Here is a 13,970-nt window from a genome sequence, read left to right as displayed (position 1 = left end):
GAAAAGGATCTTTCCCTACATTTTCTGATCCTATGCATTACCCTTCTGGCTAGAAGGGATGATAGAGTATGGTAGAGAAGAGATGATAGACAGTAGGATGTGGAAAAGAAGCTCGAGGACTATGGACAGTGGTTTTAGATGTTAGTGAGAACTGACCTTGGATTTCTCCACCTTGAACTTGGAGGATCACAGCAGTCCATGTTGTGCTTTGTAAAGTAGGTAGATTGGTTTGGGGTTGCTTCTTTCTCCGCCCCCTGGGGATTAATTCTGTAAATACAATGTTTAATGGTGGGAAACAACCCCTGATGAGGGTGCTTTCAGCCTTTCCTGTAGTAGGGTGAGCTTCTCACGTACTTTGTGGAAAGCAATCAAACATGCAGCTTCTCAGTGAGCCAGAAGAAAATAAATGGGAGGATAATTAATTTTTCTAAACGATTGTCCTAGCACTGGGAGCCTGGAAATCTTATCAGTCAGGTCAGTTGTTTCTCCTGTTATAAGATCAGTGGGAGAAATTCCCTTTCCCAGTAGCTGCAGGCAGCCTGAACACCATAGTTAGTGTATGTTCCCCTTCCCCAGGTTTCTGACAAGTATATGCTTGTTTAAAATAAATACATTTTTTTACTTTGTTTGCTCCAAGTAAGGTGCAAATGAGTAAATGCTTCTCCCTCCCATCTGTCTACACCTTTGTGTTTCAGAGAGCAACTAACTTAATACCTCTTTTTATTGTTACTCTATGGATGTGGTTTTCAGCTTATGAGGAATATTTTTAGCTGTTTTGATGCTGACTGTGAATTTTAAGTGCAGAAGAGAAATGCAGAAAAACTAATAAACCAACCTCTGGAACTTTTTCATGGGATCCTTTGAGCAAGTGAAGTAGGATGCTAATAGCTAGTTTATCATAAAAGCCGCTGAAGACAGGCAATGGGAGTGATAGCAGTGATAAATCACACGAGCAGGTGAGATGCTGGCAACACCACCAGCATCAATCGCAGAAAACTGTCTCCGTAAATCCTCCCTTCATTTTAAAGGAAAATGAGACATTGTTTATTTGTCCTTAACGTAAGCATCAGTGTAATTTTGCTTTGGATCTACCTCAATGGGAAGGGAAGCAAAAACATTTTTTTCAGTAAATGATCCTTCAACCTGGTATCCTGTAAGCATAAACAGCAATTATCTTGCATGAAATGAATGCCATTAGCATGTTGTCTGCTGTTAGTGATTTGCCTTTTATTAAATTCTTGATACTCTCCAGATGGAAAAGGTTAGAGCTACTGGGAAGGGGGTTATTTGATCAATAGAGCTGAACTTTTTTCCCCTGGAAACTGTATTTTTGGTGATCTATATGATTATTTTTGTCTCTTTTCTTGTGGTTTCTGAGCCAGATACGGGTTAAATTTTCATCTAAATTATTAGCTGAGCTCATCCCCACTCTGCAGTCACATACAATGGTGAGTTCTCTCAAAAAAAACCCCAAAAAAGAAAAAACCCCAAAACAAAAAACCTGAGGTGGATGAGAGACATCAGCTGCAGACAGTGGGTCTGACCCGGAAAGGCTACATGCTAACTCTTGCTGGGATGTCTACTTAGGCTTCTTAGCGGTGCCCAATCAAAGCAACAACCTGGTTGCTCCGAAACTTTCTTGCTCTTTGCCAGTCTAACCAATCAACTTGATGTTATGTTTTGCCTGCTTATTTTATTGTTGGTTAACCAGTTTTCTTTCCTTTATCTTGTATATGATGGGATCTCCGCTAGACAGAGGTAACAGTGGGGGACAGTTGTGTAGCTGGACCCTGGTGTGGTGGTGTTTGTTGGTGGTTTTTCCTAAAACCGTTCCTAAATTCAGCCTTGCTTTTCACCATGCTTCTGTGCTTGCATGATATGGTTTCTGTGAAATAACCTCATCCACACCTACTCTCCTATATATTAATTTCATTTTTCTTTTGTGTGTGTGTGTGTGCGCCGCCTCCTGCCGTGTTCTTAAAATGGGTCACTGGTGTGGATTTCCTAACAGTTCTATGGATCCTTTCCAGTCTTTGAAGGTTCTGCAGATCAAAGGGACTTGGATTTTTAGATTAGTAAAAGATAGGAGCTGATAAAACACATGTAGTATTTTCTATTAAAACAAGATGTTGAAAAAGAACTGGAGCAAGAGAGAGACACGGACTGAGATTGGTATTGGTCCCAGTCCTCCTAGTGAGCTTACTAAACACACTCCTGAATTGTGTTCTTTTTTTAGCTACCTGTTTTTAATAACTTTGATCGTACTTTATATTAATGTGAAATACCAATAGCCAAGAAAACTACAGCAAAGTATAACTAAAATAATATATATTACAATAACTGTAGGTATTAGTGAAATATAATAACTTCTTTTTGAATCCTGTATTAAAAGATCTGATTCATAACACTGTCTCTCAAAGATTCAGACTATTTTAAGCATAAGGGACACAGTTTTATTTACCTGTATTTCAGCTAGGCTAAACCAACTAATTAATACTGCACAATTCCTTATCTCTCATTTGAGATGGGGAAGCACCGATCTTTGCAGAGAATTTCTGGCAGATTTGAAGGCTGGAAAAGGTCTACTGAATATGAATGGAGATAGTAGGGGTGTGTGTGTATGTGGAACGGCTTGTTGGTGATAAGGATGCAAAGAAAGCCTTCCATTTCTCTATTTAATTGATTGCTTTATTTTCTCTTTCTGGGGTGTGCATCGGATGAATAAATAGAAATTATCCCAGGAGCGAGAGAAGTTTGCTGATGAGGACAGCATATTTTATGCACTTGGAGAATGTGGACTCATTTCTTTTTCTGACTACATCTTCCTCACAACGGTCCTTTCCAGTAAGTACAGTGGGGTTTTTTTCTCTGCAGTTACTGCTTTTTTTAAGTTTTGAAGGTTTACAAGCAATGATGTTGCTATTGTTGTCTACATACGTTTCCCTAAAAGGAATTCTTGATTGCTTGAAACTGGAGCTGAATGACTAATTGCTATTGCTTCAGCTGGTTTAGACTTAGCTTTGAGTGGTTCAGAAAGATAAGCAGATCGATGACTTCTGAAGATTTGTTTGTCATTTTAGAATGTTGCACATTTTTTTTTTAAATGAGTCATTTGACCTGCTGTTCAAAACTGTAAATGGAGATGTGTGTATACGATATTCTTGTGTTTGGAGGAATATTGCTTTCCAGCTCTTCACTGGTTACAAGACTATGCAAACTCTCTTTTCCCGCTGTATTTTCACTTGGGTATATTCAGGCTTGTGCCTGATGTAATCCAATAAAGAGAGAAGTTAAGCTGTAACATTTCAACAAATATCACGAGATACTTTCTGTCTTTTCACGCTGCTGCACTTGACTTGCATTTTTGGTATTTCTGTGTTTTGCAAATCTGTTCCAGCAAAGTCTTCTGCACTTGAAGTGCTGGCACATCAAAGTTTCCTTTGTTGGCAAGAAACAGTGAAACTGAAGCCTTTGGTAAAGTCAAATGGCATTTCTAGACTTTCTTAATGGGGAAAGCAAGTTCAAAACCTTGTTTGCAGAGCTTCTCTAGCCACTTGGAAGGTGCTGCATCACCAACAGGAAAGTCAACAGACATTCCAGTTATTTTTCAGCCCCATTAGAAAATATTGGTTAGTGGGGAGTATGCCATTGTCCAAATGAAGTTGAGGTATTTTATTTTCAGACTTCTCCCTCCACCCCGAGGGGAAAAAAAAAAAAAGAGCGAGAGAGAGTTTGGCCATTTAATCTTGCAAGTATCCATTTCACAATGACCTGATTACAGGAATTAAAAAGCTGGATGCTTCCCAGTTTACTACAGATTGCTGTTGTTGCCTGCCCTGTGCTGTCTGGGGAGTCAGCTGGGTAATTCACTGATGTTTTATAAAAGCAATGGGCACTTTATTTTCCCCTGTGTTCTTGCATGCTGTAACATAGACAAATGAAAGAGGCAGCTCTTCATTTACTGAGGATACGTTACTGGGGAGAAGCAACATTCAAGGTCTTGTTTGTTGTCAAGTGGGCATGGACTGGGGGAAACCATGTTAAGTGACCTTCATGTCACAAAAAGAAATACTGGGAGGTAAAGCTTGAGAGTTCAAGCCAGGGAATTTGTTTTATGATTTTAATCTGCTTTTTTTGTTTGAATGAGTCTCAGAACTGACTCTTAAGACTTTAATTATGCTGAAATTACCTAAGGTATTTTCACTTGTGTGATGAGGGCTTTTCATCTGAGTCTCCACAGATGACAATGAACTCTCAAACCTGTTGTATCACATTACTGAATGTGGCTTAGAAAACACTCATGACCTTGGTTTCATGGCTGTGCTGGTGGTGAACAACCTCCTAATCAAGTATGCAAGGTGCAAAATTAATATGCTTCCATAGGCAGCAGAAAGAGAAATTGTTTTTGCTTTGGTTTAATGTATTTCTTGTGAGAATAAAAGGGACCACTTTGTGTCGGAGTAGCAGCCAGCCTTGTTTTTGAGGGCTATGTGGAAGGGACAGGTTTTTAAACATGTTCACAATTACTGGGGAATCAAACTAACAAGAGGAGACAGAATTGGGTGGTGTGTGCTCTGAGGAACAATGTGAAAGGTGGGCAAGGCAGGAACTTTCAAAAAGGGGAAAAAAAAAAAAAAAAGACAAAAAAAGTGTTCCGTGACTTTTAAGCTGAATTTTAGGTATTTGGGGAGTTTGCAGAATGGTTACTGAAGATGGAGGAATGTCTCTGGAGCTACTGTCAAACGGTGATTCCCCAGAGGAAGAGTTTTGGTTTCATTTTTAAAGCATTTGCTTTTATGCAAATAAAACCTCCCAAACAAACCTTGTCCTGTGGCTAGGTAGAAAATTCACTGTTTCGCCATGCTGGTTTACTTTCCTGTTGGTAAGCACTACCTCGCAGGAATCCAGTAGTTCCTGATTGTATTTTTTTTTTCCCTGGGAAATAAATAGAATGAGGAAACTACTTGTTAATTGTGACAGTTCGATATTGGTTTTCTCACTGTGTTGTTTTAATAACCCAAGCATTAAGAAGGTATCTGGACAAGAGTGAGCTGTAGACTACATCAAATAGCTCAGAGCCACTAAATACTGAGAAAAGAAGGTGGTGGTCTGTGCAGTAAAGCAGGGTAGTTGGAAGGTGGTGTGTGAGATCGGGTCTGGGGGTGGGAGGCAGGAGGGAGAGATGATCCTCTGCTGTGCTCAGAAGTGATGGGGAGAGATCAATTGTGGTCTGGTCTGGCTTATTGAACTTGAAACTGATCAATGATAACCTCTGAAAGCAAGAAACCCAAAGGGGTTTGTGTTATTATTGTGTTTTTTGGGAGGATCATGCTCAGCAAGTCTGCTGAGATGGTTCATACCCATCTCCCTGGACCTACCAAAAGCACTGCTGGGCTTTGAGAGTGCTTCCCAAAGCTTTTCATTTAATTTGTCTTTGCAGCTTCAGCTGAGCTCACTTCAATTCTATTTTCTGAAATGGGAATCATGTGGCAGCTGCAAGGGAGGGAGATGAGGAGAGAGGGCTGAAGGCTTCATCTGTGTGTTGCTTGCAGAGAGCTGTTTGCGTATTGCACAGAAAATGAAGTCTGTCACCATATTTTATTTACGAGTGATTTCTCGCTCTAGCACTGTCTGTTCTTATCGGTTGCTGTGTTTTTGTGAAAATATATTTTTAAAACTGCTAATAAAATAGCATTTAACTGCTTCAGGAAGTCAGTCTTCTATTAAAGGCAATGAGAGCTGAATGGCCTTGAGGATACCCCATCACTTCTATTGCTCCAGCCACTCCTGTTTTGGGGCAGAGGTGGAAAGATGAGCAAAATACAGGATAAGCAAACCACTGATGTGATTTCCCCTGGGTCCTTCAAATGTCACAGGAAAGCAAAGACATTGCTTCCCTGACCAAAGAGGTTTTTGCTTTTCAACTTGCAGAACAGGTGGAGGAAGTAAAGAAAGAGCTTTTCCATCATCAGTGACTGCAATTTCAGAGCAAACGTGGTCTGTTGTCCAGGCGCACTAATGCCTGCTTGATTAACAGGTACTGAAGGGAGCTGGGCATTAAAAGAATAAGTTGGTGTTGTTCCTGTAATTGGACTGTCACTGTGTCTTGATGTGCCCTCCTGGAACAGAGTTAAATAGCATTGGCTCAAGCCAAAGTAATTACTCTCTTCCCAGGGCTCTCGCAGCAAACCAGCAGCTCCTTCTCCCTCTCCTGTGGGCTCGTTCTAGAGCACTGCATGCTGCTGTCCCTTAGGGTACTGGCCTGCAAGAGGCCTCTTGCCTAGGGTAGATTCACTGGGTTTTTTTCCTTTCCTCTGTGTAGGAAGTAAATCCCAAGCCATCTAGGTCTGGCAGTTGTTTACTGGCCAGATATTGAGTGGTGTGTGGGTCATGCAATAGAGGCAGTATGGCATGCTCTCCTGCACTGGTGGCACGATCTCCAGGGTGTGTTTGCGCTGTGGCTGTTTTGAATATGTATTGCTGGCTGACATGAGTGTCTTCAGCCTCCTTCAACCGGAGCTTGACCTCTCCAGTTCAAAAACCAACATTAGGGAATGGGGTGCTCTACCAGCCTCTCCGCCTGCAGTCTTCCCTTGGTCTTTCTGTGTTCACCTCTTCATCCCTTGTATTTACATGGTGGGATGGGCTGATGGATCTCCACCAGTCTCCTCTATCAGAGGACAGTAAATTTGCAGTGGGGAAGGACTAGTCTGTGTGCAGCACTTGTTAGCCTGATTGAGAAATTCCAGAAATTTACTTGCCATTCTATAGAATTAGGAAATAGAGTAATTTTGTGTGGCTGATAGCAGTATCCCAGAACCTGTAGGTGTTTGGGGTGTCCTCTTTCTCCAGGGGTTCCCTGTAGAGCACAGATTCTAATGGCCTTCATCTGGAGCTGGCACTTCCACAGCTTGTTTCAGAGTCCTTATTTCAGGGAAGCATTTTTTCAAATGAGTAGCCAGAAGTTTCACTTCCTCTAAGTAACATCACCAAAAAATCACTCTACTTCGTCAAAGAAATTCTCAACTGCATCTGAAGGGAGGAATGTTTATTCTCCAAAAGTGTGTTAAAACCAGTTTTCCTAAAATGCAATATCTCTGCTTGAGGTGGATGCTCTACAGACACTTAATTTTTGTGTGCAACCACATACTGAATGAGTTGCAATAGGAGTCAGAGGGAAAGACGTGTTGGGAGGTGTCTCTTCAAGTGTGGAATATTGTGTTTGGGGGAAACAGAAGATCAAATGTGAGCACAAAAATAGCAAAATTGGCATTTCTCATCAGCGAGCATTTATTGCCTTTCAGAATGCATTGCTTCTGGTGGCAATAAATGGCAATAAAGAGCAGTTGAGTGCTGCAAATTGGTCCATTGGATAATTGAAAATAGTTTAAAAATACATAATTGGCTTAAAGATGCCTAATCAATCCATCTAATCTCTCAGAGATTCCCTGGGGCTTTATACTGATGGATTGAGTGGTTTTTTTCAGTGGTCAGTGCTGCTGCTTATCATCTGTTTGTCTGGTGGAGGTTGGTCATCTTCGTAACGCTACTGTGTGTGGCTTTTGCTTTTTTTATTGCCTTTCTGTTCCCAAATACTTGATTTGAACAAATGAGTTGAGAAAAATGTTAATTGCCCTTTGCACCAACTCCCAGATTAGCTGAAAAAGGAACTTGGTGTGTAAAGCTGGTGGGGAACCATGGATCTACAGAATGATTTCAACATGATCTAGATTTCAAGGTATAGTTACATATATCTCAAAGCTAGGAATAGGTAACTGATGAATTGGTATCCGGTAGCATGTTTTCATTTATATTAATGATTTTGAGGAATCATTAGGAAGTCATTGTATTCTCTTGAACATCTAAAGACTAGAAATAAAGCTAGAAAAGAAACTGCAGTTGCCCTGACCAGTTCCTTATTCGTTGTCCAAGGGAAATTAGTTGCAATATAAACTCTTGATTCTTGATAATGTTAAAAAGGATGGCGAGGAGATAGGTCACAAAATCAAAGAAGCTGGAAATGCAGCAGAGCACTTGGGGAAATTACAGAAATGAGTTTCCTTTGTGAAGACAGGCATTGCGCTGTATTAAAAGCAAACAGTCATTTAAATGGTTTTGATAATCATTGCAGGAGGAATCTTGCATTCATTTTGAGGCATCTTAATTAAGCAGACAATGGAGAAATTTAGAAAAGCTGCAGTGGAGAATGGTAAAACTGGAGAGCAGAATAAAAGAGGGAGGACAAAAAGGCTAAGCTTAGCTAGGCAAACTGGTGTCTGTGGCTTTTATGATCTGCAAGTTTCTGTAAGGTGTATGTACAAGAGGACGAAGAGAAATGGAGGTTGTACAGGCTGATGTAACCACAAGTAATGGGGCAGGGTGGGCAAGGGGGGGTTAGCTGCCGTCGGGATGACTCTTCCCCAATAAATCCTGGTCAGAAGCATCACACCCAAGAGGAGAGGCAGAAATCATCTCACTTGAGACTAGTAAATTCAGACTGCCCAGATATCAGGGACATAAATCTTAATGAACATTTCTTCCTGAGCAGGAGCGGGATGAGCTAATTGTCTTCAGTGCCCTCTGGTTGCCCTGGCTCAGGTTCATGTTTGGATTTAAGTGTTGTTACAAGTATGTGGAATTAGATATGCAGATCACAGGAAGAAACAGCCTATGTTGCTTATTGGCAAACTGAATTACTTCATTTCTTTAGCTAATTAAAAGCTACTTTCCTTCCCTGTCCTTAGAAAATACTGACCCTGCAAATTTTTGATGCTGAACTGTTAATTTTAATTTTGCAAGTGATGTTCTCCTCTGAGGCTTTGATAAATTGCTCTTGAAAATGTGTATTTAGAGAAGGAAAAGGAAGGAAATGGCCTTTGTGAGGGGTAAGTTAAGTATCTTGCTTTCTCTGTTCACCCTGTGTCTGTGTGAATGCGACATGGTATTACCTGTTTTCTTAAAAGGAAAAAACCCAACCCAAACACCATTTTTTAACAAGGAGTAACAAATTTTCAAATCTCAGCATATACATCATTATACCCTGGCAGAGAAAACGGGTGAGGAAAGATGTGTAAATTGTTCTTTTTCTAGCATCTTGTAACTAGATTAGAGTTTTGTATAGTCCTCCTTTTCCTCATAGAGGAAGGGACTCTTTCCATGCCGTGCTAGATTTGGGGACTAACAAGAAATTGTGTCCAGGCTTTTGATTCATGTCCAGCCTATACTTGCAATTAAAGCGAATGAAGTTGGATGTGTTATTTAAACATTAAGAGGGTAGTTGGAAGATACTTAATATTGTTGCTCTTCAAGGAAATGGGGAGTTAATCACTGGAAATGATGGATGGATACAGAGGAGGTTTTTGGTATAAATCCCTTTAATTAGATTGCATCCTTGGAGAGCTTATGGAGTCGATGTTGGGGACAGCCAGTCCCCCCGATGACAGCTCAGCTAATGCTGAATTAATGAGAGATGGCAGGCAAAGGTCTCCTCATCCCAGCAGCCAGGACAGCAGAGCTGGGTGGAGGCATGGCTTCTGCTGCAGGGCTGTGTATGGAAGAGAAGATAACCCACCGCGTGCTGCTGGCGATTGCCATGGTTCTGTAGGAGGCATCACTTAGGCACGAGGTGTTTGGAACTTAAAGCCCAAATAATTGGCACAAGGAAATTGGAAATCCAGGGATGATAACGGCAGGACTGTATGTGCTGTATATATCAAGTGGCTAGCGACAGGCCGTTCCTGCCATTGAGCTTAATGTTAAACAGCTGTTTAAGGCATGAAGTGATTGGAAAAAGTGATCTCATGAATGTTTGCTGAATCTTTTAGTGATAAAGTGCTACAGTTTATTACAGCGAAGGGAAAACATGATGTAAAAGTCTCCTAGTCTTAAATTGAAGCTGTAACTAATGTACAAAATCCAGTTCAGTTAATTTCATATTAATTTCTTTTTGTCTGAGTGATTCCTCTGTCTCCCCACTCCTGTCTGGGAGGTGCCTTAACACAGGAGGGTGGTTGCAGAAACTCATTACTTTTTGTAATGAGCATCCGCAAGAAATATTGATAGTTGATTGCAATAGGTGAAGTTGAAGGGGGATGAGCCTCGCCAGTGATCTACATCCTGCTGCCAGATTTCTTTTGGGGGGGAGCCATCTCCAGAACAAAAAAAGGGGCTAAGTTTTAACTGATCATTTAAAATTACAACCTAAGCACTCGTCGTAGTCTAGAGCACTCCCTAGAAACCCCAGCAAACACCAAAATTCCTGTAGGTGGTATGTATTTGAAAGTAGCAGAGCAAGATAAATTCTCATATATTAACTTAATTTGGAAAAATACTGTGGTACTATGTTGTAACTTTAAATGGTGATGGGTTACAGAGTCCAAAATGAAAACGTACTGAAATTCCTTGGTGGGATGCAGGGGAAAGAGCGTGGTTGGGCTGTGATGGGTGGCTGTGAAGTGATGCTTTTGCAGAGTTCTAAATAAACCATGACAACATAGACTAAATGCAATGAAAAATAAGGTACCATGTTGTCTCAAGTGCATCTCAGCCTGGTGAGTTTCAGCTTGTGTGTTATCTCAATGTCATAACTGGACTGAGAGAGAGTTGGTAATGATTTGTTTAAATTTGTGCAGTGAGACAAGAGTTGAGTGTGGAATAGAATTACCCAAAGTTCAGGTCTGCTCCTCACCCACCAACTGCTTCACAAAGCGTGGAGAGTGCTCTGCAGCACCAGAGGAACGTCCTCTGGCCAAATTGGTATCATACTGTATGGAGCAGGCTTGAGCTCTTGCTGCAACATAATTTTCTGTTGATTGTCATTAGAAATATCAGATGGTGTCTTTCTTTCATGCTTTTTCCACCTGTAAATGGAATAAATTTTGTTCAAGGAACAGCTTTTCCTTCCAACCTCCTTGTCAAGACCTTTGGTAAAAGGATCACTATGGAGTTTGTAACTAGGGGTTCCCAAGAGCTGCATTTTCTTAGTAAAATGGCAAGATTTATGGAAAACTGCTTTTGATTAAAGTAACTTTGAACTTGCGCCTTTTTAATTGAGCTCTTGTGTCTTCGTTAACTGGTCTTTGTTTCTTATTGTGGTTTTTCTCCTGCAGCTCCCCAGAGGAATTTCGAAATTGCCTTTAAGATGTTTGATCTGAATGGTGATGGTGAGGTGGACATGGAAGAGTTTGAGCAGGCAAGTTGAATGACCGGTTGACTTCTTGATGCTATAGCATCTTAGCCAGAAGTGCAGCACTCCTCTGACGTTACTGTGTGTTTTATATTTGTGGTTAGTGCTGGTTTACATCTGAAAAGTAAACCAGCTCTATGCTCTTCTGTGCTCTGCTGTGTTGCCTCAGTGCCTGCTTTTTTTTTTTTTTTTTTTTTTTTAAACTGGATGTTTCAAGACATAATTTTTCATTTAGCCAGGACAATTTTAAGTATAAACTCTTGATTTCCTGTTACTTTGCCACCAAGGTATCTTTACAATATGTCATCTCCAAGGTAAAGAATTTTTTTCATTCTACTGATGCTGTAGGATTTTCATCCCACTTTCTTTCACAGCTTGTACTGCATTCCTTAATTTTGTTTGTCTTCAGAGAATAACAAGAGTGAGTCCATTTCAAAGAAGAATTTAGCCACTTCAGTGTAGTCTAAAAACATGTTTATTGAGAATATATTTTCATCAGTTTATTTCCCCTAGTTCTTACAAGGTTTCATCCACAGGGAGTTTGATGCAGGCTTTTTAATGAGCTTAGTCTGCATTATCTGATACCGGTGAGGTCCTTCTGTAAGCTATGGTTTGTGATTGTGTTAGAGTGAGAATAGATTGAAGACTCAAGCTGTCAATGGGAAAGAGATCTGACCTCCCCAGGCATAAGTGTATGGTTTTCTATGGTTTTCTTGCATATATAGAAACAGCCTTAAGGCTATGGAAACTTACAAACATTCTGAAGTTGCCGTATATTAGGAAATCTCCATGCATGTTCTACTCATGAAAGGAAAAGTAAATGCGGGAACAGGCCAGTTGGTTCAGGAGTCACCATCTCTGTTGTCAAAGAACAAGGTAGGGGAGATACACCACTGATCTAGCTAATATTCATGTGGCACTTCTGAAACCCCGTATCCCTCAAAGCTGTGTGTTTAGTGGGCAAGTGGAAGCTGCTGCTTCTGGGCAAAGGAAACAAGACTCTGGTTTAAGAAATAACCTGCCCTTGTGGGTTTTTTTTTATGCTGGAGGACATCCGTATTTGTAAAAGGTGAAAAGCTGTGTACTGATGTCCGAGAACAAAGCAGACCTCAATAATCTAGTTACAAATTCTTGCTCATCAGCTGATTGAATGACTAGTTAACTTCAGAAGAGTCTCTGAGAGGTCGTGCTTGGGGCACTTGCTATAAATGGGAAGAACTAGTGGCAAAGCAGGTCTGATAAATTAATTTCCCCCTTCTAATCTTTTGCTGTCATCCTCCTTAAATTATTACCTGTGGGTATGATGTCATTATTTTGAGTTTGCTCCAGAGCTGTGTAATATATCTGGTTAACTGCACATTTTTAAGATGCAAACTTTGGACTCCGTAAGGAGAATGGAGTATGTTTATCTCCAATGTGATAGCCCTTCATGTGACAGCTTGTAATGTAAATCCAGGAGTTTGTTCATTTTCCTTTGAGTACACATTTGAATACACAGCTATGTCCAAGTTATTGTGCTGTTCGGCACTGCCTTCGGAGAAAATACTGATTTAGCTATGAAAAATTCTGGGTTTCCTATTTTCCCACTAAAAAAATACTGTTCTTCCTTCTGTTTGCATAGTGCATGAATATAGCACTCCACTGCAGCAATCTGATAATATTTAACAATTCAAAAGGTATTTTATAGTAGTTACTGATGTTCTAGAGTGAAATCAATTAGGAGATAAATGAATTTAAGAAAAGTGGAGAACAGTTAACTGCCCACTGAAAATGCAGTGACACCAAGGTATTAACACAGGTGTCATGTTTGGCTTTTTTATTAGCCATGTAAAGTAAGAATGAATGTTTATTGAGGCTGAATGTTTCAGAAGCACTATGAAGGTGAAAGTACAAAGTGGAAATAGATGTTCTTAAATCATCCAGAAGGAAAGGGAAGTTATGTGCATTAAGTCATATAAAAATTCTTAGGAAGGGGAATGTATTTTTGTTAAGTTTGTTACATGTGTCACTACCTCTATATAAAGGAATAAAATTTCTGGTTAGCATCTGAATATTTTGATGAGGACTGATCTTCCAGAGCTTTCAAGTCAGAGGATGAAGGAGCTGTTTTGGAAAGTGAGAAGCAGCTGACAATATTTTTGCAGATATCGCTGTAATGGATTTGCTGCAGTTCCCAAACGGGATTAAAGCAAACACATAGCTTCAGCAAGAAGCACATATATAACATTATACATGTATATAACACACACAGTAATTCATATGATAAATACTTTTCTTCACTCCTTATGGAAATGCCTCAATAAGAGCATGAAGGATGACAGAGTTTGCAGATCTGTCCCATAAACATCTTACCTGGCAGGAGCAGCTGGAACTGGCTCCTCCAGGGAAATATGCTGCTAGAAGTGGCATCAGTTTAAAAGAGCGGCGTTGTTTTGGTGAGAATGTGTAGAAAAAGAAGGAGAAGGGTCATCTCAAAAGCATCGTATTGTCCCTACTGGCTGTGAGCATGTGGAAATTAATCTTGTACTTTTTTCTGTTTGTTTGTTTTTCCCACACACACACACATTGTCTTTGGAAACAGCAGGTCCCTCTTCTCATTAATGTCTGAAAAACCCAATGAGTATTGAATAAGAAAATTACTTGCAGTAATTTAGCTAATATGCAAGTTGGAGGCTTTAACTACCTAATAAGAAAATACTGAATTTCTTTAGGCCTCACTGAAGAGCCTCAGATATTTTTTTTCCAGTTGATGCATATGGTTAGCGAATAGCACTGAGTAGTTTGG

At 40.2% G+C, this 13,970-nt stretch overlaps 1 protein-coding gene across 13 annotated transcripts in view; it reads left to right on the top strand.

Moving 5' to 3' along the window:
- The window catches only part of MICU1 (mitochondrial calcium uptake 1), a 105,799-nt gene that overhangs the window by 52,937 nt on the left and 38,892 nt on the right, over positions 1 to 13,970 (top strand). For 10 of the 13 annotated variants that reach the window (XM_037401264.1, XM_037401260.1, XM_037401263.1 and 7 more), the window contains 3 exons: positions 1,383 to 1,448; positions 2,730 to 2,844; positions 11,109 to 11,191. In XM_037401264.1, coding sequence (XP_037257161.1) covers positions 1,383 to 1,448; positions 2,730 to 2,844; positions 11,109 to 11,191 — 264 coding nt within the window. Of the gene's footprint in view, positions 1 to 1,382; positions 1,449 to 1,752; positions 1,759 to 2,729; positions 2,845 to 11,108; positions 11,192 to 13,970 lie in introns of all 13 variants that reach the window. The other 3 variants (XM_037401268.1, XM_037401269.1, XM_037401270.1) reach the window with 2 other exon arrangements.

Source organism: Falco rusticolus, chromosome 9 (genome assembly GCF_015220075.1).
Source record: "Falco rusticolus isolate bFalRus1 chromosome 9, bFalRus1.pri, whole genome shotgun sequence".
NCBI lineage: Eukaryota > Metazoa > Chordata > Aves > Falconiformes > Falconidae > Falco > Falco rusticolus.
Note: the sequence above shows the minus strand (reverse complement) of the source record. Positions and strands in the feature narration are given on the sequence as shown.